The 27,965-nt window shown below is 43.0% G+C and overlaps 1 protein-coding gene across 2 annotated transcripts in view; it reads left to right on the top strand.

Moving 5' to 3' along the window:
• Positions 1–27,420, top strand: part of LOC138526398 (uncharacterized) — a 34,185-nt gene extending 6,765 nt beyond the window's left edge. For both annotated transcript variants that reach the window (XM_069637107.1, XM_069637108.1), the window contains exons 3-4: positions 15,375–15,497; positions 15,709–27,420. In XM_069637107.1, the coding sequence (XP_069493208.1) occupies positions 20,376–23,264 (2,889 nt within the window). In that variant the 5' untranslated portion in view covers positions 15,375–15,497; positions 15,709–20,375 and the 3' untranslated portion in view covers positions 23,265–27,420. The remainder of the gene's footprint in view (positions 1–15,374; positions 15,498–15,708) is intronic.
• The last annotated feature ends 545 nt before the right edge of the window (positions 27,421–27,965 follow it).

Raw genomic sequence — 27,965 nt, 5'->3', positions numbered from 1 at the left:
ATGTAAGAAATACACAGCGCAAAGGAATCAATTAGTTGAAAGAATGGATATCCCACCGAGACCACGTGGCTGTAGGAGGAAATATAACACTAAGTACCAAAAGACTGATGATTAAAAATCACAATTCTAATCTAAAACCCAATAACACTCACCTGAGTGAACTGAATAGTAGGAAAGTACTACCACGGTCAGCTTAAGAAAAAAGACGCAGAAAAGTTCTGCAAAAAACAATATTCACTATGAGTAACACTATGTGCCTGAGAGAATAAAGATACTGAGGTAAGTGAACTTTACCACAAGAATTCCTTACCAGGGAATATCCATGAGGGAATCCGTAGAATGAATGGATGACATGAGCCACCTTCAGCAATCCGTGATCACAAACGATAATCTCACGGTGCGGGGAACAGTTCTTCCAAGAGTTCGAATTCACACGTTGCAGTAGAGGCTGTCCCACGGTGCAGCGGAGGCTGTCCCACGGAGCAGCGGATCTCACGGTGCGGGGATTCCCGCGTTGCAGTAGAGGCTGTCCCACGGTGCAGCGGAGGCTGTCCCACGGAGCAGCGGTGGCTGTCCCACGGAGCAGCGGTGGCTGTCCCACGGAGCAGCCGAGGCTGTCCCATGGAGCAGCAGTAGCTGTCCCAGATACCAGAGCACACGAGACATAAATTCAGAATCCAAAAAGAGTAATCCATAAGCGGTCCAAGTCCAAATATAGCTAGCGGGCACCAAACAACAGTCAAGGAGATAGCAAAAACGAAATCCAGGTCACAGAAGCCAGAGATCCAGAAACCATGAAAAGCTATGAGGAGAAGTCGCCAAAACAGGAGGGTAATCCAGAGCCAAAAGAAGAACAAATCCGGGTCAAAACACGAGGAAAGATCGTAGAATTACGAGACAAGAAACAGAACGCCAAAATGCTCAATCAGAAGCGCTGAGCAACTAAGGAGGAGGGACTAAATACCCAAGGTCACCTGATCAACGTCGTGATCGTGCACGAACGTTACCCCTCCTTAGCAACGCGTCACTAAGCTTCAATGGCAACCTCCAGACTCCGCCACGGATCGCGTTTCTGGCAACCAAATGCCTTTGTCCCAGCGCTTTCCTTTGTTTACTTTGTCCTGCTGCTGAAGGCGCACAAAAACCCGTACGCAAGTTCCCATGCCTGACAAAGGCCTACCTAGACATCTATTTTTGAAAAGACACTAGGGATAAGTGTCTAATTTAATTCAGGGCCGAAACATGTCGAATAGCTCAAAAAAAGACTGCTAATGCAAGCAGCCTTTTGTATGAACTTGATTGAATTATGTTTATTTAGTGACTCACATCCCTTTTAAATTTTATGTCTTGTAGGTGCGTATTAACTGTGAGTGTTTTGCACTTACTTGTTTAGTTTTGTAATACTGTTTTTTAAATATTTTGTTTAATATACATGAATAAATTTACTTTTTTGGAATATTATTGCTTCCTCTATTTCCTGGAGGATAATGTGTCTATTGAGTGATCATTAGGGACTACATGTGTCTATTTGTCTACTAAATATTGTGTACAACTGCACCAATCTTGTACTTTCAGGCGCCTCTGTAGAGAGGGGTAATCAATTCTCTGTTCTATGTTCTTATAGTTTCTATACTCCCATTTCAGAATTGATCCCCCAACATCTAAAAATAGGGAGTCTACCTTTCACATAGTGATATCTTTCAGGACAGCCCTTTAGTTGGTAGGTAACAATAGTGCACACATCCTTGTGGCAAGAGATACCTAACATTAGGTTAAAATGGACAATGTTAATATATTAACATTCTCTGATGAATACTACCAGAGACTAATGGGATTGCCATCAATTGTATACGTACCAAGTCACACGGTCAAATGATGCTGGCCTATCTTAAAGCAGGAATCATTCCGGAAGGCCGTCAGGTAAAAAATCTACCCCGTGTTTTCATTGATAACCTGAAGTTTAAAGGCCAATTCAGTGCAGTGGGCAACAAATGTTCGAGGGACTACCTCAAATTAATCATTGATACCTCTGTAGAAGCAAAACAAAAAGAAGAAATTGAGGCCCTAAAAAACAAAATGCAAGGGGATTCCTTGATAAAATACATTAAGACAAACTCACAAAAATTGAACAGGAAATACAAAAATGCAAAATGCAAAAAATTTACCCTAGACAAGAAAATATGGAAATATAAAAAAGATGCAGAGAACTATAAAGAAACCGTTACATATCCATACTTGGCGGCATCTTTTTATGACGATCAAAATAAATTGTCTCAAAACTGAAATAGGAACAACAGTCGTATGAGGAACAAATATGTTCATTTTTCTAACACCTCTAATACTACCACAAGTAGTGACTCTGACAATGCTGGAGCCTCCAATAGCACTAACCCCAACAACCAACCCCAGTTTTTTCGGGGGCGAGGTGAGAAAACACGCAACTGGCAACAAGGGCCTCTGAGAATGCAGACCCGCAACTAGAGGGCCCCCCCTCAGAATTGGTGATTCCCATTTTCAATCTGTCATCACACATTCTCACTGAGTCAGAAACCAATGTTTTGAATTACGGACTCAGTTTTGTTACCCAGCACTACAGTTTTGAAACCTCCCTCCACCTTCGTTCTGCTCAATTCGATGGTCAGCCCAGCCATTCTGGCTTTTGAGAACAAAATCATTGAGGAAACTGTTAGTTCTAAATCAAAGTTCTCTTTGGCCGAGCCCCTTATGGACGACCACTTGCTAGTCTCCAATTCTACCTCAGGGGGTGTGGATCACTATTCCCCCCCCCCTGCTCTTATATCTCAGGGCGATTGTGCACTGTGTTACTCCCAAGTTACTATGCTATGGACACACAAACATAAGACACAAAGAAAACACATGAATCAATTCAACAATAAAAACACTTTTATTCATACACAGCAATGCATGATGCAAACACTACTATAATGCAAATCTCAAATTTGCACCTTTTATGCTCTGGGTGCAAATCTACAATGCAATGCAATAACTGTAAGCCTTACAAGCTTCTAATGCAAGCAATCTAATTGCAATTTATCCAGTCCTGCTGGATCTATCATGTCTAATGCAGCCTAATGCAAGCGTCAGCATTCAGCATTCCTCTCCAATCCACACCATTCCTCTCCAATCCATACCACACTTCACGCTCTCTCTCTAAGATAATCCCTGACTGATTTCCCCATCTATCATGTCAGCCAAAGCTCTGTGTGAGTGTCTGTCCTATATAACAACAAAGCCCTTTCTTGACCAACTGGAAGAGCTCTGGCTTGAGATTTGAACTCGTTGTGTAGATGACAAGTTATTTTTGTTAATGTACCTATCAGAGGAATCAAATGAACTCCCTGAAAGGTCAATTGACCAAAAGATGAGTGGACGCCACCGGAACCAGCCAGCCTGCAAAAGAACAACAAATTAGCAACAGTAGGAGACAGAGAGTCAGCAAACATCTGATACTTAAGAATATAGTACCTGAATGAAAACTTGACTGCAGAAATGTGGCTATTCCAATGGATAGATAAATGGTGTTTAAATTCCAACAAAAAGTAATTGAATAAATGACCAGAGCAAGGAAACAGAATACTACTGGAATGTAAATAACAGAACGGTCTTACCACATGTGAGTTGTTATAGATTACATGAATGAATGATTATCCAGGAAGAAATTATGTGGGAGCTTGAAGCAATGATGTTCATGAAAAAATGAAGTGGGAACTTGAAGCAATGATCCACCTACCCACAGCTGGCACAAGGACGCCTAAAGCAACAATCCAACAAGGAAGTTCGGGTCCACCTAAACCGACGGCACACGGATGCCTAGAACACTGAGTGTCTCTAGTTCAGAAAGAAAAACAACTGAGGGATTTCAAGTCCAAAACAAACCGTGAAGAATTTCAGGTGAAAAATAGGTAGGTCAATGTAGCTGTAGAAACGAAATGCAAGCAGGTCCTTTAAACAGTTCCGTGGGTCTTTAACGATGCATTCGGGAACCAAACGGAGGAAGCTATGATCCAAAAAACAGTCCGTAAAACATTCCAAGAGTCGTAGCAAAACCAGCAACCAAGGCAGACAGGGGAACCAGAAGTGGGAAATCCAAAAAAACAAGCCGGGTCTTAAATTCCAAGAGTCATACAAAATCCGTAGCCAAAGAAACAAATTCAGAAGCAAAGTGAAGCTCAAAGGTGGGGCCTAAATACACGTATGCACGTCATGTGACCGCAACAGTGATCACAGTGCAAAAACACGTGACTCCAGAAACACGGAGCGTCCGCGTTTCCAAGGTAATCCCCAGCGCTTCCTAAAAGAGCAGCAACGTTCTAAATGACTGAACGTACGTGTACTCAGCCTTTGCTTTCCCAAAAAGTCAGGAGATAGATAGCTCGGGGAAGATAGAGGTAGGTGTTTGCGTAGCATGTTTACTGGAATTTCTCTGTTCCCTACGATTCCTGACAGATTCCTCCCCAATGAGACACTCCCTTCACGGGAGGCCAAAAAGTGTGCCATGAGATCAGGAGCATGAATATTCAAAGTGGCTTCCCAGGTCCGATCTTCTGGAACATACCCCTTCCAATCGACCAAAAACAACTGTTGACCCCTGACTGTTTGCACATCCAGAATAGCCTTCACCTCGTATTCCTCAGTACCCTGGGCCAGAAGTGGTGGGGGGTGAGGAAGTAAATGTGGTTTCTGCCGGCAAGTCTTAAGAAGGGAAATGTGAAAAACTGGATGCACCTTCCAGGATGAAGGGAGCTCCAATTTTACATCCACCAGATTAACCAACGATCGAACAGCGAATGGACCCACAAAACGAGGCAGGAGACACTTGCGACCAGGAATACGAAGATTTTTTGTGGATAACCAGACACTGTTAATGGGCACATATTGAGGGGTTGCGCACCGGTGACGGTCAGCATATTGCTTAGAGTGGTCTTTAGCCGCGTTGAACTGGAGGAGTACCGCCCTATGTATGGTTGTGATATCCCGTAAACAACCTTGTACTGCCGGACTGGCTGTGTCCATGACAATATTCAACGGAAGTGATCGGGAGTGTTGACCATACAATGCACAGAAAGGAGTAGTACCAGTGGATATATAGATCAAGTTGTTATATGCAAACTCAGCATGGACAAGAACCGAAAACAATGATTCTTGATATTGCATCGTAAGCGCAAATATTGCTCTAAAGTGGAATTGAGCCTCTAAGTCTGACCGTCGGTCTGCGGATGGTAAGCGCTAGAAAAGCGGTCATCGATGCCCATAGAATTAGTAAGATGTCTCCAAAATCTAGAGGTGAATTGTGCACCCCAGTCAGACACAATGATATCCGGAAGACCAAAGAAACGGAAAACCTGATGCAAAAACAGGTCCGCAAGAGCCAGAGCAGTAGGTAACCCCTTACAGGGGACAAAAATGGGCCAGTTTGGTGAAATAATCCACAATTACCCAAACAGTATCAAAGCCCTGTACCGGGGGTAGTTCTACAATAAAATCCATGGATATCATTGACCAGGGGCAAACGCGGATGGGCAATGGTTGCAAAAGCCCCATCGGTTTAGTCGTAGAACCCTTACATTGGGCACAAACTGGACAAGAGGATACATAAGTAGACACATCTTTATGCAAAGATGGCCACCAGCACCAGCCGCGTAACAATTCCTGGGTCTTACATCTGCCTGGATGAGCGGCCAACATAGAATCATGACACCATTGCAGAGCAGTGAGGCGAGTGGCCAAATCCGGCAGGTATACTCTGCCTTGAACATATGGCAAAGAGTTGACGATGTCCATGTTGTATTCCTGAATTTCATTCGGGTTTGAGGCTACCCACTCCCGGATGGATGAGACCAATGAGGGTTGTAAAGTGCAAGCACAAACTACTTGATGGCCTTGAAGGACCGTACCACCCCAAGAACGAGATGCGTTTCTGTGCAATCTCGATAAAGGCATCCGCCTTGGAATTCAATGGGCCAGGATGATAAGTAAGTGTAAAGTTATACATAGAAAAGAATTCATGCCATCTAGTATGACGAGCCGTAGTACATTGTAATGACTGTAAGGCTAATAGATTTCTATGATCAGTGTACACTTGTACGGGCAAAACAGCACCAAGTAAATGGTGTCTCCAAACAATAAAGGCATCTCTAACAGCCAGGAGTTCCAGTTCTGAGACTGTAATTTTGCTCATAAGGGGTAAGCTTGCGCGAATGATAGGACACCGGATGCAGCATACCAGTGTCTTTGCACAACTGTCACAGTACTGCCCCAACCGCTACTTCAGATGCGTCAGCTTCCACATAGAAAGGATGACTAGGATCCGGATGCTGAACCACTGGTGCCATAGTAAAGGCTAGTTTCAAGGTATCAAATGCCAGTTGAGCCTCCTTATTCCAAACATAAGAACGCTTATTGCTGGTTAAAGCGGTTAGTGGGGCGACGGTTTAAGAAAAAGAGCGGAGGAAACACAGTTAAAAATTGGCAATGCTGAGAAAAGAATGCAATGCTTTAACAGTAGTTGGAGTTGGCCAGTCCAATACTGCTTGTACTTTGGCATTGCTCATCTTTATACCAGCATTGGTAATGTCATAACCCAGATACTCTACTACAGTGTTGTGAAACAAACATTTTTCCAGTTTAGCATATACACGGTTGTCTCTCAAACGTTGCAGAACCGCAGATACATGGGTGACGTGTTATTCATAGGATGAGGAATATACCAGAATGTCATCTAAATAGACAACGACAAAACGGTCCAACATGTCACTGAGTACATTAGTGGCAGGCGCTTTACAAAGGCCAAACGGCATAACAAGATATTCGAATAGTCCGTATTTGGTTTTGAACGCCGTCTTCCACTCTTCCCCTTTTCTCATGCGAACCTGATTGTAGGCTCAGTGCAAATCAAGTTTAGTGAACAACTCGGAAGAACCCAGCTGGTCCAGGAGGACAGAGATAAGGGGAATGGGGTACTGGTTACGTATAGTGATGGCATTCAATTCACGATAATCAATGCAAGCCCGCAATTCTTCCTCTTTTTTGGTCACAAAAAACAGCGGGGAAGTGGCTGGAGACTGCGAAGGACGAATGAAGCAGTTCTCTAGGGCTTTGTCCAAATAATCTTTCAGAACAAAGTTTTCCTGCTGGGTAAGGGAATAAATGCGTCCTGAAGGTATTCTTGCACCCTCCACTAAATCTATGGGGCAGTCATACGGGCGATGAGGCGGGAGGGTTTCAGCCCCCTCTTTGTCAAAAACATCCCTGAATTCTTCCTAAACTTTGGGTAGGAATGAAGAAACGCCCCCAACAACAGCATCTGTATCCAGCAAAGGAAGACATTGACCAACAGGACTTGAAGGGATAGATAAACAATGGTCTTTACAGTAATCTGAAGAAAACGTGATACCACCAGATTGCCAATCCACTAGTGGGTTGTGATGCACCAACCATGGTAACCCCAAGATGACCTTAAATTGTGGTGCAGTGATGACATCGAAACTGATTAATTCTGTATGTCCTGAATCCAATGTCAATGTAAGTTCAATAGTTCTCTCAGTGACCAGACCTGGCAACAGGGAGGTACCGTCAACAGCATTGACCACCTCCGGGTATTCCTTAGGTTCAACCGGGATTTTCCATTGATGCAGATACTGAATGTCAATATAATTACCCATTGCTCCTAAATCCAACACTGCATGAACAGACCAATGTTCAACAGAGGGAAAAGCCAAACGTGCTTGAACCACAAAAGGAACAGAATAATTGGAGCCCTGACTTAAATTGCTCGGCAACGGGACTCCGTCTATTGCCGGGCCCTGGTGTTTCCCTGTTTTTTGGGTTTCTTAGGACATTGGGCCTCATTAGGACCCAGGCGGTAAGGGGTTTACGGCGGCGTAAACAGCGCCGACCCTTACCGCCTGATTCCGAGGTCCCTTAGCGCCATGGAGGTTTTAACACCTGCTTTTAGCAGGTGTTAAAATCCCTGGCGCTAAGGGACCTTGTTGTTAATTACGCCACCGTAATTTACGGTGGCGTAATTAACGCCTTCCCCACTCCCATTATGCCCTATGGGGCAAAAATGGGAATGGGGAAGGGTAAATGGGTTAATGGGGATTTACCGCCCCACTCATCTCGGAATGGGGGGGTAAGTCCGCCAACCACCATGGCGTAAACGTAGTTTACGCCATGGTGGTAAAGGTACGACCCAGGCGGTAACTTACCGCCTGGGTCGTAATGAGGCCCATTGTCTCAAGAAATGTTCATCCGACCCGCAATAAAAGCACAAGTTACTCTTCTTGCAGTGTTCACTTTCCTCAGTGGACAAGGGACCCCGTACTGCTCCTATCTGCATAGTTTCCTCACTGCTGTTCACAGGAGCGCCTGTTGCAATTGCAGCAGGTATAGGGCCTCGCTTCTGAAGGATCAGATCCAATAATTCTGGAAATGTAGAGGGTACCACTAGTACAGTAGCCAGTACATCCTTAAGGGTATCAGACAGCCCTTTGTAAAACAGAGCAGCTTTTTTCTCATCAGTCCAACCAGCCTCAGCCACCAGCTAGTTAAATTTGGCAACATAAGCCAACAGGGTAGTATCTTCCTGTCGTAATGACAAGAGTTTCAAATCGGTGGCCTGAGTCTTGTACCTAGTATCAAAACCCGGGACATGGCTTCAATCAAGGCGTCACAATCATAGAGAAGATGGCTTCCCTGCTCCAATAAGGGGTTAGCCCATACAGCTGCTGCACCACCTAAATATGACAGTATGAAAGCTGCCTTTGTTGTTGAGTCAGGGAAAGAAGAAGGGCGGCACAAAAAATGTAGGTGGCATTGATTGATGAAAGTCCGATAATTTTTCGGATCACCATGAAACCGTTCTGGTGGTGCCAGAGGAAATTGTGCAGCAAGAACCATTGGAGTACTCTCTTGTCTAGTGGGAGCAGCCCCCGTATTGGCACCTGAACCGGAAGCAAGACCAGAGGTGTCTGCCCCAGCAGACTGTATGCCAAGACGTAACTCATGTATGTTGCGTTGAGTGTCCTCATGGGCTGCTGTCATATTAGCCCTCAAATCTGCCACTAGTTGAGCCAGAGTGGCTAGCAGATCCTCGGAGGCGTACATTAATAAGGCTTCTGAATATGTGACAACAAAGCCCATTCTTGACCAACTGGAAGAGCTCTGGCTTGAGATTTGAACTCGTCGTGTAGATGACGAGTTCTTTTTGTCAATGTACCTATCAGAGCAATCAAATGAACTCCCTGAAAGGTCAATTGACCAAAAGATGAGTGGACGCCACCGGAACCAGCCAGCCTGCAAAGGAAAAACAAATTAGCAACAGCAGGAGACAGAGAGTCAGCAAATATCTGATACTTAAGAATATAGTACGTGAATGAAAACTTGAACTGCTGAAATGTGGCTATTCCAATGGATGGATAAATGGTGTCTAAATTCCAACAAAAATGAACTGAGTAAATGACCAGAGCAAGGAAAAAGAATACTACTGGAATGTAAATAACAGAACGGTTTTACCACATTGTTGTAGATTTCATGAATGAATGATTATCCAGGAAGAAATGATGTGGGAGCTTGAAGCAATGCTGTCCATGAAAAAACGAAGTGGGAACTTGAAGCAATGATCCACCTACCCACCGCCGGCACGAGGACGCCTAAAGCAACAATCCAACAAGGAAGTTTGGGTCCACCTACACCGACGGCACGCGGATGCCTAGAACACTGAGTGTCTCTAGTTCAGAAAGAAAAACAACTGAGGAATTTCAAGTCCAAAACACACACCGTGAAGAATTCCAGGTGAAAAATCCATAGGGCAATGTAGCAGTAGAAACGAAATGCAAGCAGGTCCTTTAAACAGTTCCGTGGGTCTTTAACAATGCGGTCGAGAACCAAACAGAGGAAGCCATGATCCGAAAAACAGTCCGTAAAACGTTCCAAGAGTCATAGCAAAACCAGCAACCAAGGCAGACAGGGGAACCAGAAGCGGGAAATCCAAAAAAACAAGTCGGGTCGTAAATTCCAAGAGTCATACAAAATACATAGCCAAAGAAACAAATTCAGAAGCAAAGTGAAGCTGAAAGGCGGGGCCTAAATACGCGTATGACTGTCACGTGACCGTAACAGTGATCACCGTGCAAAAACACGTGACCCCAGAAACACAGGGTGTCTGCGTTTCCAAGGTAATCCCCAGCGCTTCCTAAAAGAGCAGCAACGTTCTAAAAGACTGAACGTACATGCACTCGGCATTCGCTTTCCCAAAATGTCAGGAGATAGATAGCACTGGGAAGACAGAGGAATAGAAGTAGGTGTTTGTGTAGCATGTTTACCGGAAATGTCTCAGTTCCCTACGAATCCTGACATCCTAATTCCCCATTGTCACATGTCTTATTCAGATCAATTAGGCCTCATATCAGCAATACACCCCTCTTGCCATGTGCAAGCTTCCCAATCTCATCTCTCTCCTCTCCAGCTAACTCTACAACCAGCCAGTCAGTGGGGGCCTCTCCTTGGCCTATCAGTGGTCTGGTCTTCCTGCCAACTCTCTGCCAGATCGATCTCATCAGCTCTCATCAGAATGCTTCCCCAAGCTTCCGAACTCCCGAAGCCTTCTGATTCTGCTGCCCCCAAAACACTGCACAAAGCCTCCATCAATGCCACACTAAACACCTCCCTTCAATCTCAGAGTCAGAGAGCAGCATAAACTCCTACTGCTAAGTGATAGTGTCAAATGATGTACATACATCTCTATGGTTACATTAAGCATTCACTTATGCTATCTCTGGTAGCATTTCCAAATCCGAGCAGTGCCTGAAAGTCTGTGATGCATGTCTTGTGCTGTGTGTTCTTGTTCAGTTACTGCATGTTCTGTCATCGTGACATTTCAGCCTATCTTGTACATGCTATCTGTGTTACGTGTTACCATACCATCCTATCTCCCTCCATATTCCTCTATTCACTCCATTGAAATCCCTTTCTTCTGTCTCTCTCTGAGGCAACTCACTCCCTGCATGGCCCCCACCTTCTCTGTTGGCGAACACAACCAGGGCCTGATAAGTCAGCCCTTCACCGTTTCTACTAAGGCAAGAGTCGACCTCTTATCTTATCTGAACAACCAAACTGTTTACGCATTCCTCGTACACAATGGGCCTCATTCCGAGATTGGAGTCAGCCATGGTGCTAATAGCACCATGGCTGCTTCCAATAATGGTACCAAGTCCGCCCTCATTCAATGGGAACTTACCGGTCTAGTCGGACATTTGCGGGACCGGTAAGTCCCCATTGAAAATATCATTCCCCATTCCCATTTGAGCCCTTATAGGGCTCAATGGGAATGGGGACTGTGCAAATAACGGTACCGCAATTTGCGGTACCGTCATTTGCTCCCTGGACCCTTTGCGGGTCCCGCTAAGGCCGCCTGGTTAAACCAGGTGGCCATAGCGGGACCCGCAAAGGGACAACGGAATAGGGCGCAAAGGGATTACCGGCATCAGTGTCCTTACCGGTGCCGGTAATCCCTTGGCGCCAGCCTCGGAATGAGGCCTAATAACTCAAAACATTCTTCCGCAGAATCAAGTGGCACTTCTGTTCTGTCTCATTCAGGATGGCTTCAAAACAAGAGGCCTCATGCATTCTATTCTCGAATGTAGTGCCTACCGCATTCACTCGTCCCAAGCGCTATACTCAAAGCTCAATGCATACTCTAAGGGCACACTCATGCATGTCTCTAAATGCATACATAATACATAACAGTCAGTCTATCTCTACATGTGTCTACATGTCTCTACAAATATAACAGGCCTTTTTCTATAGCAAATGCAAATGGCTACATAATATGTGGATAATGTGGATACCTAATATCACACTAATCAGAATGATGGATAACTAATCCCTAAATGGGTAATGATTCTCTAATGATAACAAACAGGCTTCTCCATACAATATCTGGTTTTAAAAAACGAAAAATCTTCCCTAAGTCAAAAATCATCACAAAGACAACATGACCAGGGAAGAGAGAACTGCTCTCACATCCCTACAAACTAACCCTCTGTTCCTCATCAAGCCAGCAGACAAAGGCAGTGGCATTGTCCTATGGGACACAAACCTATATAAGACCGAAGTGGCAGCTCAATTACACAACCACCTTTCTATCACAAACTAGACAGAGATCCTTCTGACCGTCTTAGAGAAGAAATAGAAAGTTTCATGGACCACGACCTCAGGGAAGGTTGGATTGACCAAGATGAACACTGTTTCTTGATCAAAACCTCCCCCACAATTCCTGTATTCTACCTCCTTCCGAAGGTACATAACAATCCTCAGATTCCACCTGGCAGACCCATCGTTTCTGCTATTAACTCCATCCTAGAATCTTTATCCATGTATGCAGACTGGTTCTTAAGACCTTTTGTAAGATCCATAAAATCCTTTGTTAAGGATACCACCAGTATGGTCAACTTACTTCAGGGTTTACTTGTAGATCAACAAGACATTTTAGTGACTCTTCAAGTCAAAGCTCTCTACACCAGTATCCCCCAAGTTCAATGTTTAAAAATCATGAAAATATACCTGAACAAACGTACGGATACTTTAACCAAAGTTCCGACAGCATTTATTTTGGAATGTATTTGTATTGCTCTGACTGATTTTTTTTCCTATATGAAGGAACTTTTTATAGGCAAACACACGGAACTAGCATGGGGGCCACATTTGCCCTCGATTTAGCAAATCTTTTTATGGACTACCTTGAATCCTCCTCTATATACCACCAGGAGAACCCTTTCAAAACCAATATCATGAAATGGTTCTGTTACATAGATGACATGTTTATGGCGTGGAAGGGCGACTTGCCTTCCCTCAACAACTTTTTGATCTGGCTTAACAACCACAACCAGTATATTGCACTTACTATGACAGGGGACTTACAACTGATCCCGTTCCTGGATCTTCTTATCTATAAAACTGAAACCGGTCTGTTGGCAACTAACCTATACCGCAAACCCACAGATGAGAACACTTTACTCAAATACAACAGCTTTCATCTACTGGGTAAATGAGAAAAATTACCCATAGGTCAGTTCCTTAGGATAAGAAGAAACTGTTCAAATATGAGCGACTTCATTACAGAAGAAAAAGACTTGACACAACACCTAAACACATGGGGTTACCCGAAAGAATTGATCCACTTGGCATATAAACGTGCCCAGCATGCCAATAGAGACAGGTGTCTAAATCCAGAAAGAAAAACCCCAGAGGAGAGAATAACATGCGTCAGCACCTTTAGCCCCATCAGCAACGGACTACACAGAATAATAAAAAAAACATTGGCATATTCTGTCTACCTCAGACTTCAGTCCCGCAACACCCCAATTTGCTTTCAAAAGACAAAAAAACTACAGAGATATGCTGGTATATTCTTACCCTAAAAAACAGGAGCCCCAAAAACAAACAACACTTTGGCATCTACCACCTGTTATTGGACATTTTAAGTGCAGCCCATGTTCAGTCTGTTCCCTGACCAACAACTTTAAATCCATCGAACTAAACAAGAAAACGTGGGAACTGTGTCATTTCTTGAACTGTTCCACAGATTGACTGCTATACAGCATTAAATGCCCATGCAACTTATTGTACATAGGAAAAACTAGTAGACCTGTAAAACAACGGATATGCGAACATAGGTGCTGTCTTAAGAATAAAATCGACAAAAAACCTTTAGTCGCACACTATGAAGCGAAGAAACACAAATACACAGATCTTCTTTGGTTTGTGATTCAAAGAATTCCCCCAACAGAAAGAGGAAGCAATAGGGAACTAGTACTCAGTCATTGCCAACAACGCTGGATCTACACCCTTAATACTGTTAACCAAGGGTTAAATTCTTCTATTGAATGGAATAGCCTCTTGGTATGACACACCTTCCTCATACACATGTACATATTTGTACACATAGCAGCAAAATTATTTTGCTTGATGTGGATTTGGTATTACTCCAAATGGTTTTCTTGACCTTGTAGAACCAGCTATATTCCCAGGAGGATAGCTCAGCGGCAGCGTGCTCGACTTGGAAACAAGATGACACGGAGCAGCACAGGTTTGATCCCTGGGTCCGTGCTTAGAAACCTCTGGGTATTAAGCGCGTTATAAAAAACCTATCATATCATATTATCTTATTTGAGCCCCTTCTATATGCCCCTTCCACATCCATTGCGGTTCTTTTTTGATCCTGCAGGCTAATCATCCTGGTAAGACATTTCCCAGTCATTTTTTACATTAACCTATCTTGCATTCTCTATGGCGACGTAGCTTTGCGTTGTATGTATATCTTTAAATCCACTCACTCGCTTCAACAGTCATGTGACCGCAGCCAGCACGTAATTGTACTTTGCAGACCCCTATAAATAGCTCGTCTATTTTGATAGATGTGACATTCCCAGGCAAGAGCTCTGCAGGCCGTCACGCTGACCGTCTATTGAAAGTAAGTTTATTTTTATTTTGACTCTGTGCATTACACACTGATAATTCTTGCCATTTGGCACGTTCTGCTGGCATAAACGCAGCACAGTCCCTATCTGCCCCAATTAAGATCTTGGTGCCTTTTTCTTCTCTACTGGGCCTTATAACATGCAGGTTCTCAGACACGGCAACACCCGTGACCGAATCACTGGCTGCTCTGTGGTCTCCTAGCAACTACACTTAACAATTGAGTTTGCTCTACGCCAGTAAGTCAGCTCGTTTTCTCTAATATCACAGCTGCTGTTCCTTGGACAGCAATTAGTTTCCTAATCATGTATGTGTGTATTCATTTCACAGTTTCGCTGACATAATATGTTGCACAATGTACATGAGGCTCCTTTTGTCATTTTAAATGACTCTCAGCATTTCCGGAATCACTTTGACGTGCTGTTTCCCATACGGCGGCTTTTTTTGTAATTAACTCTGCAGCTGCCATCCTAAAGAAACAAGAAAGCCACTTCACGGCATAGTAAGTTACCCAGGTTTTCTCTGCTCCTTACAATACCCTTTGGGCATTGACAGCTTTTAGGACTTACACCTAGTTTTTTGCATTTGGTTCACAGCATACGGAAACCACATTTTGCAGAACTTTTCCTTGCGTCAGTCCAAATTATCTCCTATGCCCTCCGCATTTATACGAAGGCATAACCCAAGGTAATTAACCCCCCCTGTCACTCAAACATGTTCTTGAAATCCGAATCGAGGGAAACAATGTTCTAACTTTGTGCCTATACCGATAGCTCCTCTTTAGGAATGATAGTAGATCGCGCTACAGTCTATAAGCAGCAAAATAATTTTGTGAGTGAAGTATTCGCAACTCGCTAACAATGACATTTATATTGTAGGTCAAGACAAGCATCTCCTCATGCCACAATGATGAAACTTTACTTGTGCACGTCTCGTCCCACTTAAAGAAATAAAATTGATTGGCACAATTGATATCAATTTTTTCTCACTCTGCCTGAGATGTAAGTAAAAAAGATTGGTGTAGTTATGTGGTGTTTTGTTCATTTATTAATTCAGTCCAACTTGAAATGCATGATTTTAAATACAGCAAATTCTGTTTATGAAACCTGACACCTTCTATAGTTCACTAGACAGGCATTTAATGTACTGATTGAAATGTTAAACATATTATTGATCAATTCATGATGATAATTAAGGTTTTATGTCTTATAGATCAGCGATGCCATATATGCATCACACAATGGGGTAATTCATTAATGTGAAGAAAAAGTGGAAGAAATCTTTTGTCCTGAAGAAGGCCTAGACATCTATTTTTGAAAAGACACTAGGGATACGTGTCTGATTTAATTCATGGCTGGAACATGTCCACTATCTCGAAAAAAGACTACTAATGCTAGCAGCCTTTTGTATCAACTTGATTGAATTATGTTTATTTAGTGACTCACACCCCTTTAAATTTTATGTCTTCTAGGTTGGTATTAACTGTGACTGTTTTGCACTTACTTGTTTAGTTTTTTAATACTGTTTTTTAAATATTTTGTTTAATATACATGAATAAATGTACTTTTAAAAATATATATTATTGCTTCCTCTAGTTCCTGGAGGCTAATGTGTCTATTGAGTGATCATTAGGGACTACGTGTGTCTATTTGTGTACTAAATATTGTGTACAACTGCACCAATCTTGTACTTTCAGGAGCCTCTCTAGAGAGGGGTAATCAATTCTTTGTTCTATGTTATTATAGTGCCTAGGAAAGACATACAAAAAGAAAGGTTCCCTAAAATGGATATGAGCAAAAGAAAGAAGAGATCTGTAGGGTTGACCAGAGTGAAAAGGGAGAGCTATGCCTCATCGAAATGGAGAATGCATCGGATGTGATACCACCAGAGCACAGGCTGTTCAGCAGCACTGAGATGTTCTTTGCGTCTATCGTTCCAGCAGTTCAAGCAAGCACAAATGCCAAATGGATCCGAAATATGCATTGGGAGCTGGTGCAGACAATAAACTTGACCGTCAAGGGTTTCAAAGCCATCAAGGAAGAGCTGAGAACAGTTAGGCTAGAGGCCTTGCAGAATAGATATGTTCTAGATCTCCTCACAGCCATGGAAGGAGGTGTTTGAGCCAATATTGGATCTTCTTGCTATACATTCATTCCTGCCAATGACAAAGGCAATGGGATTCTGACAGAGGACCTCACCCGGCACTCTGAACTGCACATGAAGATGGAGGCAGAAAGGAAACATTTAGGAAAGGACGAATATTGGCTGTTTTATATACTCTGATGGATAGCAACATGGATGGCCAACAAACTGAAAGTACTGGCATCAGCTTTGATATTAGTGTTGCTGACATTTTGTGTCATCAGGATAATCATCATGAAGTGTAGAAAGACAACTAAAAAGACTTTAGGGATGAAAGTACTGATCGGCGTAGAGACCTAAGAAGATGAAGAAACAAAGACACAGAATTCACTGAAATCACAACTGACACAGTGTCCTCTATTCCCAACAGTACGAGTATTCAAGTACCCATACAACACCTGTGACTATTGGGGAAAATTGGTTTGGTGCAACCCTGATGAGGACTGCAGTTACGTGACATGGAGACTGGATGATCATACAAAATACTGTGGACATCTTGGAGGGATAACAAAGAGTTGACTCACGAAATTGCAGACAAACCAAGAGAGTCATCTAAATAGTGTGGTCAACAGGTCGACCAGAGGGGGGATTGTAAACAGGGGACCAAATCTGACCCTCATGCCCCCCAAATGACTCTCAACATGAAGGCAGAGAAACAACAGATGACTCTCACTCTTAGGCCCATCACTGCGATCTTCAATGTATCATAGGTGTGAGAAAAGTTATTCTCTCAGACAGCCCTTCAGACCATATCTAATCGATGATTTGGACAATATGGAAATGACATCGATCAAGCAAGTCCACAAACTGCAAAACCAGAGGCTAATGACATAATCACTGACAACATAAGGTAGCTGCACTTATACATGAAGTAAATATTCATCCATTCATGAAGTGACACAAACATCCACTACTTTATTGCATATAGGCACAAAGCACATGCTTATGACCCACGTAGGTAGAGGACGGACACACATACATATCTATATGTTCATGTCTTTTGCCAAAGCTGAAACCACAAGATGCAAAGAGTTCATATATTTAGCTTGCACATGCTTGACTTCTACTAACATAGAGAAGCCATAAGGAATGATATGATATCTCTGAAATGGATGACAAAGGAGAGACAGGCTTCAAGTACAGGGAAAGGCTGACATTATCGCCACAGCCAGAGGCGAGCAGAAACAAGGCACCCAGCCAAGGACAAGTGGAGACGAGAAAGTTCCAGTTAGCAAGACAATGAGCCACCTGCAGAAAATCAGGCTAAATTCCTCATAATTACAAGCAGGACAGCTTAATGTTGTGGTCTCAAAACATGTGTGACCCAGCCAACAGGACAATGCCATTTAACCAAGGTAGATGAAGAGGACTGTTCCCATCGAACCAGAGGACCAATGTGAATTTCTGATCGGTTTCTGGGATGGAGCCTGGATGTGTGACTTCATACCGGGATAAAACTGGTGACACATGCTTAGAAGACGAGAGCTCAGAGGATACTTGTTTTTATGGTGTGCTCCCTGTCATTTTGTTTGCTAATAAAAGACAGTAACTTTGCCCCATGTCTGAGTCTTCCGTTCTTTTGGTGGGGAGTCTTTGATGGGCCCAAGGATTCTCTGCTGATAATTGAGGTGACTGCTAGAGCGCGCGGCCACATCTCTACAACTGGATGGGAACTTGCAGCAGCAATCACCAGAGGAGACTTCCAGAAAAAGACTCTTTATGCTTTTTCTGGGCTCTGTGGGTTGGGTGTCTTTTTACAGGAGCCAGAGGAAGAATGAATATCGCTGGTCAGATTCTCTTCACTCTCTGTACAGCTGTCTGGTGAGGGACCTTCAGGGATTCGAATCATGTCTCTGGAGATCCAGCAAGAGTCCACCAAAATTTCAGCAAAATTCAGAGCTCAGAAGGCCATGCACTGCACTCACTCTTGAAGTCCTAGGGTATTGGCAGTTTGCAGCTCATCAAGGTCACAGCACAAAATGCAAGTCTTCTTGAGACTAGTGGATATCATCAACTCTGGGTAGGAGTCACTGCATTCGGGACCCCCCAGGTCAATTGGAGGGAAGGGTTGCATCAGGGTCTGGTTACACAGCAGGCTCTCTGGTCGCTGCAAATCACTACATTTGACTTCTCTTCATCTTCCTCTTTGGATTCAGCTCCAGTGGTTGACTTGTCAGCAGCTTCCAGGATTGAGATATTTGTCAGGAACTACAGTACAACTTCTGCAAACCCTCCCTGCAGTTTACATAAAGGGGCATTCTGGCTGTCCAATCAGGACAGCCAGCCCCTATTGGGACTTGGTTCCTTTCATGCAAGGTGAAAGTCAAAGGGTTGCAGAGTTTTGGACTCCTCAATCACTTCCTGCCTTCTCAGACACTCTGGAGCCTCGGCACAGAATACAAAGGATTCCCGCCATAGACAAAACTTCAACCAAGGGTTTTCCCACCTAGAATAGCAGAAGAAGACCTAAGAAACAACAAGCAAATGAGAAATGGCGAAAAAAAGAAGAAACCCACTCTTCAAGCAGAATGGTGGCCCTCGTGTGCATTATTGTGGCTGATTTAACAGCCTGCCAGTAATAATGATTATAAGTCATAAAAGTAGTTACACTACTACCTGCCATTCAAGTTAACTTGTAATTGTAACATAAATGTTACAAGGTAAGTCAGAAAGGGGATACATTATGTCACCCCAGCATTCCACATAAGGTGGTGTGTACTGGCTCACTAAAATCAATGTAAATGAGATATGAATCGCACTTTACCTCTTTGGAACAGGAGTTCACCCAGGAAATAATAAAATTAAAAGGAAGCCACTGCATTTGAAACGCTGTGTGCTGCCATAGTACATAACAGTCAGTCCGAAGTTATATGAAACTATAACTCTGTTCACTCACTATGGAAATACATAAAAAGATCACCCATATAAAGACTAGAAGAAAATTGCCTAGAGACACGGTAAAATAATTATCAAGTCCAGGCAAAACGTTCTGGGGTTTACATAGGTTAGGAAGATTCTTCACATTTATCAAAATCCTACCTAACAGGAGTTCATGAACTAACCCCAAATCTCACCAAATTAAAAAGACTGTGCTCAGTATAATAGGCCATTTTCCTTATTGTAGCAGGGTAGAAATGATGCCGATCAGACAAGTGGCATACCTGTACTAAGACTTCCGTCAGTGTCTGGCAATTCCCTCACCGTCTAGAGAATAAGCACATCAGAATTACTGTGCTAGGAAAATAATTCCATAGGAATTCCTCTCCCACAGAATGGGCCACCAGAATAGTTTTTTAAGTTTTAGCCCACAACCAAAGGCAATACTGACCATTGCAGCCCTTTTCCACAAATCATATAGGCCAGATACAAGACTTAAAAACTTATACCAGCGGTTATTGCCCTCCGCCACTACATTGTCAGCAACTGAACTGACAATATTCCAGTGTTCTAATTAAACATTATAGATCTGATTCATTTGTGTTGGAGGAACGTTTGTTTTGGAAACACGAGTAGCGGCAATCACTTCCATTACAGCATTGCGAGCAATTCTGAGCTCTTGCTTCCTGGAGGAGGCGGACGCAGCGGGCCACACGTGACTGATCACGTGACCACCGGGGAGCATAAACTCCCGGCCCAACCACCCTTCCGACGGGGTAAAGGGCGCTGGCTGTTGTGCGGCTGTTTGGCGCAGTGAGGCCTGAAGAAACACTGCTAGCTTGCTTGACACCGATCAGAAAATGACAGCTCAATCAATTCATGGTGGACCCGTCTTAAGGTGTAAGACCATCCAGCAGCGCCGGATGCAAAATCCTTGGACTGCCCTCAAGCCTGACGGCTCGCCCTCTACACTCAAGAAACCAAAGGTAAGCGAACCAAGTTGCTTGCTTTTGTCTACTGCCTTTAATGATCCGCAAGTACCCCCACTAGCTGCTATGAACAATCTTGCACCGCTCCACACTTCTGAAGTTACAATCTCTGGCACCGAGTTAATCCCACCATCCCCAGCTGTACGAGAGCAAATAGCCGTGACGACGGCCACGTCCGGATTGGCGGATACGAATTGCTCGCTGCCTTGCACACAGGTTATTCCATCTGACATTTCTGCTGAGTTTCCTGTAAAATCAGGAGAAATACTAGACACTGTTGCGACAACTACAATAGATAACGGCCTGGTTGGCCATCAAGAAGAGCCAGCGGAAGTCTCTAAACTTTCAGTCCACTTAAAAGTCACTCAGAGTACAAAATTCCAACCGCAAATGTGTCTACTTTCCTTAAAAGACTTACCCTTGATTTCCCGCTTACCATCGACTGTATCTCCTCCTCTGACAAAAACACTTACAGAGCAGTCGTTACTAACCGCCGAGACTGTTGACGAATTTTTCTCACCATTTGACTTCACTGATGCCGAATTAATGGAAGCTTCTCAATGTGACGAGGTCACAGAGCCAAAAAACAATTTCTCGATTACCGGAGTTGAAATTGAAAAAGAATTGGATGCTGTTGTTGATAAGCGGCAGGTGACCATACTAGCTGAACCCACTCCTACTCGGACGTATACAGACCCAGACGCTACCCAGCCTCAAATAAATCACGAGAAAAGGAGCACTTTGCACCATCCAATTGCAAATGTTCACCGGCCACAGAGCATATCAACCTGTCACCTAGAGCCATCAGCCTCGTTGCAAACACCTAAAAAACAGCAAATTATTATAAATAAAAATGACATGCAACGAAACATGATGCGACTAGATGACACCCTCTCCATTTTGTCAAAAAACAGACCAAACTCGCACTCAACGCTCTACGTTGAAAGAGCTGGGTGCAACCTTACAGTATCAACCCTGCAAACACCGACTTTGAAGCCATACGAATCTCAAACCGGAAAGAAACAAGCCAGCACACCAATAGTTCCATCTGCTCGCACAAACCCAGTACCTTTATCAAACGAGAACATCTGTGCTGCACCAGAAAACTCTTCTTCATGTAGCGACCTGCAGTCAGAGACATTAAATAACACACGCTCTTCTATCGAAGAAAATTCAAGAGTCAAATCTAAACCTAGTCTCTCCTCTGCCACTGCCATGCAGATCTACAACAATGTTTTAGCAGCTTCCTCAACAGCCCTTCTTCCCTTTTTAAAAATGTACGAATCCCTTCAAGAGTCCTTTAAAGATCAGTCTGCGCTCATTATAAATATAAAAACCAAGATGGAAAAATTTGAAGCAGTCAACGAGGCCCTACAGACGCAACTGACTCACGAGGCCGAACAAACATTAAGAAGGCAAGAGCGGCTGAGTGATCTCGCCGCACGTCACCATTGTCAAAATGACTCTTTAATGGATGGGCTACTGGACGCAGTAAAATGGATGAGGCACACAACAGACAATGGTAAAGTTTCAAACTTTGGTGCCCCATGGTGCTGTCCTGGGCCTCACTTGACAACTACTAGCGTGTCACCAGAGGTCGCCACCTTGAACAAGGATTCGCCATTGCACCTCATGGAACTGAATAACATAAGGGACAAAAAATCGCACTCGACAATCAAGCTTCCAGCAGTGGCCGACATATCAGTAGTGGTGTCATCTCAATCCACAAAAGGAGTTGTAGAACCATCACCCTCGAACGGAAGGATCACACACAACCTTCAAAAACCAGTTGCCGATCAGGCGGATGAACCAACACCTCTAAGACCTCAAACTGCAAAAGGAGTAGTTGCAATTCAAAATGTCACGTTTGGAATCTTTTCTGGTCCTGCCAAATCAATACAACCCAAGGAAGCAAAGAATTCATCTCAAAAAGGAACACAAAATGTTAGCAAAAAGACGAATATTAGCACAAACAAACCTCTCTTGAAAAGGTTACGTTCTAACAGCGCAAAGAAATTTATAAGAAATCTGACAACCCGTCCACGTCCTGTTGCTACCAAATCAAGTGCCCTGAAATCCAGATTGGAAAAACCGCAAGATAAGTGTATCTCCACCAATGATTCAGATCGCTTACCAATTCCATCTGTTAAGCGTAGACGTGAAGAGTCTATCCTCTCAGAGGAATTGTCCTCAAACACTTCAATCGACCTATGCGACCTCTCTACTTATTCAATTGACGACAAAGATTGTTTAGCAACTGTCCTCAGTTTGGCTGACGAATGTCCGCGGCCACGGTGCAATCCTCATGGCGACCAAGCGGCGCGGAATCCATCTAAACATTCGTTCAAACCTCAGGAATCCACAAATCCTAAGGATAAACAAAAAGAAAGACCGTCGTCATCGTCCAATATGGCCCAGCACCCGAAATCTTCAATAAAGTCAACATCAAAAGCAGTTGAGTCTCCTGCTTCAAAGCTTAAACCAAAGAAAACTGCAGCTCACTCGATGAAAAACGGTCAACCCGAGACCAACTCAAATAATCGAGTACCTGGACAATCTAATTCACGATGGTGGAAATTGGAACTAGAAAACATCCTTGAAGAAAAAAACGATGTAAATCTGAATCGTGCCAATATAATGAAGCTGCTGCACTATATCCCAGCTCTACGTAACATATCATCTGACGACATAGCGATCGTAGAATACAAATCAGAACGTAGAACTGATTGGGTCATTCTTCACATGAATCTAGACACGTAGCTAAACCACTGCTCGATGCCAAAGATGACCTACTATTTTATGGATTCGATCTAACGATATGTGACGAGCAGTCTTCATCCAATACTGTCAACTCAAATTCTTCCAAAACCACCGGCCGCAATATGTCAAAAAGAGACGATCTGTGGAAACAGCTCAGAGTGCAACCTTCGCTCTCATCCAACATACACAACCGGAACAAGCGCGATTAGGATAACGTCGGGTCAAATTGTATGACCCCATTGTTAACCTCATGGAATACAAGAGGATTCACACATTTGTTTCAACCCGGATCAGTGGCAGATCTAAGAAGCCCAATAATTTGCCTGCAAGAAACTTGGCTCTGTGATTCACCTGTCTGTGATGGATATTCCGTGGCCCTAAATGCTGCAGGGAAAAATCAATTTGGCAGACCATTTTCACGGCTACTCACGCTATTCAAAATCTCATTCCAGTGGGCTGTGATCGACAGTTCAAACCCAAACTTGTTCGTGCAAGCCATAACCCTAGAATCAAGATGTGAACCCCACTTTAAAAAGAAAAAACATCTTCTGATAATAAACACTTACTGGAACCCCGCAATGATTTCAGAACTTGAGTACTTATCATCAATCATGGCGGAAATTGATGCCAGTTTTGTGCAGTTCGACGACCCTTTTCGTCCTGACCTGCGGAGACCTAAACTATTCTTGGTTCAACCAAGACAAAACACACATCTCTCGGAATCAGTTTAAAAATCTTTCTGACCCTGCCGATCGCGGTCACAAATGGGAATATGAATTAAGTTTGCAACATTGCACAATGCTGAACGGCTGTACCACAGGCGACATTCCAGCAGCCGACACCTGGCATAGAGGTCAACTAAGAAAAACCCTAGACTATATCTGGGTGTCTGATAGTCTACACCGACATATTTCCATGCTGGCCATAATAAAATCGGACAAGAGCGATCATGATGTCTTGAGGGTATTTTGGGAGCTGAAAAACAAAACTACCCAGCCAAGATACAAAACATCCCTAATTACAAACACTGCGCAAAACCGACTAAAGATAAACAGCCGTCAGATTGACACCCTGACCGCTGATTTTTGTCACGATAATAAGCTGGGCAACGCGAATAACTACGTGCCGTTGTTGTTGCAATTTTCTTCATGTTCAAATAGGCATAACATCAAAGTGACAAAAAATAAACATTCTTTCAGTGAAGAACTATCTGAAGCCAAGAAGTCGCTAAAAAAGGACATTCGGCGGTTGAAGAAACTAGCAGATGGAAATGCACATGAACAAATTGCGAAGAGACGATCACGTTATCGAAACTGGCTAAAATCATTTAACTGCATTCGTGACCAAGATCAAGCAGAACAAATGCTGCGTGTAATAACACAAAAAGATAACAAAAACATATGGGAACTAATTAACAACGGCCATTTAAAACAGACGTTTGCATTATCCAATGGTGTGTCTGCATCCTGTTGGGTAAAACACTACACGTCTGTATTTACATCTTTGGACGCTGTGGAAATTGGTCCAACGCTGTCGGAAAGCCGTAATTGGCATACAACTGAATCTGTAGAAGATATCGAAATCGCTATTAGAAAGCTCAAGAATTCAAGGGCGGCGGGCCCGGACGGCATATCAAACCTAATGCTAATAGCAAACAATGGGCAACTTTCATCAAAGCACTATTCGATCGAATAGCAGCAACACAAACTCTTCCGTCCTCATGGACCTCAGCAGTAATTGTCCCAGTGTTCAAAAAAGGCAACCGCGAAGATCCAGCAAACTACCGCCCTTTCGCGTTGCTTGATACTATGGGCAAAATATTTGCCACATTTTTACAAAAAAACTTGCTAGATGGGCTGACGAAGCAAATCTGATCGATGAAAGGCAAACTGGCTTCACAAAAGGAGTGGGAGTGGAATTAAACCTACTGCTTCTCAATCTGGTAAAGCTGGACGCCCTGAACCGCAAGAAAAGGTTGTTTCTTGCATTTGTTGACCTCAAACAGGCCTTCAACACCATTAACCGACAACTGTTATGGTCAAAACTCAAGGCCTGGGGCTGCCCACCACAACTACTGTCGCCCTTATTGGCACTTCATTCGAACACTACCATCCGTGTTCACACGAATGCAGAGGGAGACTTAACGGACGAAATTGTAACAACAAAAGGTGTGAAACAGGGCTGCCCGTTAGCCGCATTATTATTCAAATTGTTCATCTCAGATCTTCCAGCAGCTTTGTCTGAAACAAGGTCGTTTCCACCGAAGGCGAATGGCAAACAGCTCAGCTGGTTATTCTATGCCGACGACATAGTCTTACTTGATTCCACTGAAATTGGCCTACAAAGACTTCTGACATCCTTACAAGTTTACGTAAATCAAAATCATCTGGCAATAAATGCTATGAAATCAAAAATTACCTTGGAGTGCTGTTCAACACCTCTATCAGAGAACAGAGTTGGACTCTTGATGTTCTATCCCGAATGAAGATTCTCGCTCAACAAGGATCAAAACTGCATGCTAAGTATGGAAAATTTACTCTGCATCCATTAATAATCTTTTACATGCAAAGGTATCTCCAGCAGTAACATTTGGAAGCGAGGCAGGATGGAACATAAAAGCGGAATTTTGGACTCAAATCGAGGGGTTCTTTTGGCGAAAGGTTTTGAAATTACCCCGATGTCTCTCAATGGTTGCTATTAGATATGAACTGGGCCTTGAGTCGCTATATAATCTAGTGGTTTGGAAGTCGCACTCAGCACTTCGAAAAATGTGTCTATCAGCACCAGAAAAAGCATATGAGAACCTATCTGAACAGTCAAATGATCCATCAGCAGGCCTACTAAACAAATGGGAAGCAAAATTGAAGTCAATCCTACTCAACGCTAACATCAACATAGAATTGTTGTTGTCGACTCCGCAGATAGCGAAAAAAAAATGTCATCAATGGAATTGGATAACAAACATGAATAAACGAAATGCTCTTACTTCATCACTAGATCTGGGAGTCTCATCAAAGAGGCTCGGAGATCTGCCAAGATACCTTGAGACATTTCCCTCTAGACACCATAGCAATCAATTTCTAAGATTACGTCTAAATCTCTATAAAACTCGTGAGGTGCTGATGCAAAGGAAATATCTGTCTACACCGAGTAATATCTGCCGGTTCTGTATGAAAGATGTGGAAACGAGCAAACATTTGATAATGGGGTGCCCAGCAATCGCTGCTCAACGCTCCTTGCATTTGGAACTTTTTGCACCCAAAAACGGAAATATGCAGGATTGGTGGCGTTACTTAATTTCAGGGACAAACACCCAACTAACCTGTGCCACCATTAATTTTATGGATTCAATTCTTCCTAACCTTGACGCGTTATAAGTCATTAAGAGCTGGAATCAGTAAATTCCCGTGTGTTTGTCTGTTTACACCCCTCCTATTCGCAACTCGCTAGCAATGACATTTATATTGTAGGTCAAGACAAGCATCTCCTCATGCCACAATGATGAAACTTTACTTGTGCACGTCTCGTCCCACTTAAAGAAATAAAATTGATTGGCACAATTGATATCAATTTTTTCTCACTCTGCCTGAGATGTAAGTAAAAAAGATTGGTGTAGTTATGTGATGTTTTGTTCATTTATTAATTCAGTCCAACTTGAAATGCATGATTTTAAATACAGAAAATTCTGTTTATGAAACCTGACACCTTCTATAGTTCACTAGACAGGCATTTAATGTACTGATTGAAATGTTAAACATATTATTGATCAATTCATGATGATAATTAAGGTTTTATGTCTTATAGATCAGCGATACCATATATGCATCACACAATGGGGTAATTCATTAATGTGAAGAAAAAGTGGAAGAAATCTTTTGTCCTGAAGAAGGCCTAGACATCTATTTTTGAAAATACACTAGGGATATGTGTCTGATTTAATTCATGGCTGAAACATGTCCACTATCTCAAAAAAAGACTACTAATGCTAGCAGCCTTTTGTATCAACTTGATTGAATTATGTTTATTTAGTGACTCACACCCCTTTAAATTTTATGTCTTCTAGGTTGGTATTAACTGTGACTGTTTTGCACTTACTTGTTTAGTTTTTTAATACTGTTTTTTAAATATTTTGTTTAATATACATGAATAAATGTACTTTTAAAAAAATATATTATTGCTTCCTCTAGTTCCTGGAGGCTAATGTGTCTATTGAGTGATCATTAGGGACTACGTGTGTCTATTGGTGTACTAAATATTGTGTACAACTGCACCAATCTTGTACTTTCAGGAGCCTCTGTAGAGAGGGGTAATCAATTCTTTGTTCTATGTTATTATAGTGCCTTGGAAAGACATACAAAAAGAAAGGTTCCCTAAAATGGATATGAGCAAAAGAAAGAAGAGATCTGTAGGGTTGACCAGAGTGAAAAGGGAGAGCTATGCCTCATCGAAATGGAGAATGCATCGGATGTGATACCACCAGAGCACAGGCTGTTCAGCAGCACTGAGATGTTCTTTGCGTCTATCGTTCCAGCAGTTCAAGCAAGCACAAATGCCAAATGGATCCGAAATATGCGTTGGGAGCTGGTGCAGACAATAAACTTGACCGTCAAGGGTTTCAAAGCCATCAAGGAAGAGCTGAGAACAGTTAGGCTAGAGGCCCTGCAGAATAGATATGTTCTAGATCTCCTCACAGCCCTGGAA

This window comes from Ambystoma mexicanum, chromosome 7p (assembly GCF_040938575.1).
Source record: "Ambystoma mexicanum isolate Mex_15411 chromosome 7p, UKY_AmexF1_1, whole genome shotgun sequence".
Classification (NCBI taxonomy): Eukaryota; Metazoa; Chordata; class Amphibia; order Caudata; family Ambystomatidae; genus Ambystoma; species Ambystoma mexicanum.
The sequence above is the reverse complement of the archived record's forward strand: the minus strand, read 5'-3'. Positions and strand labels throughout refer to the sequence as shown.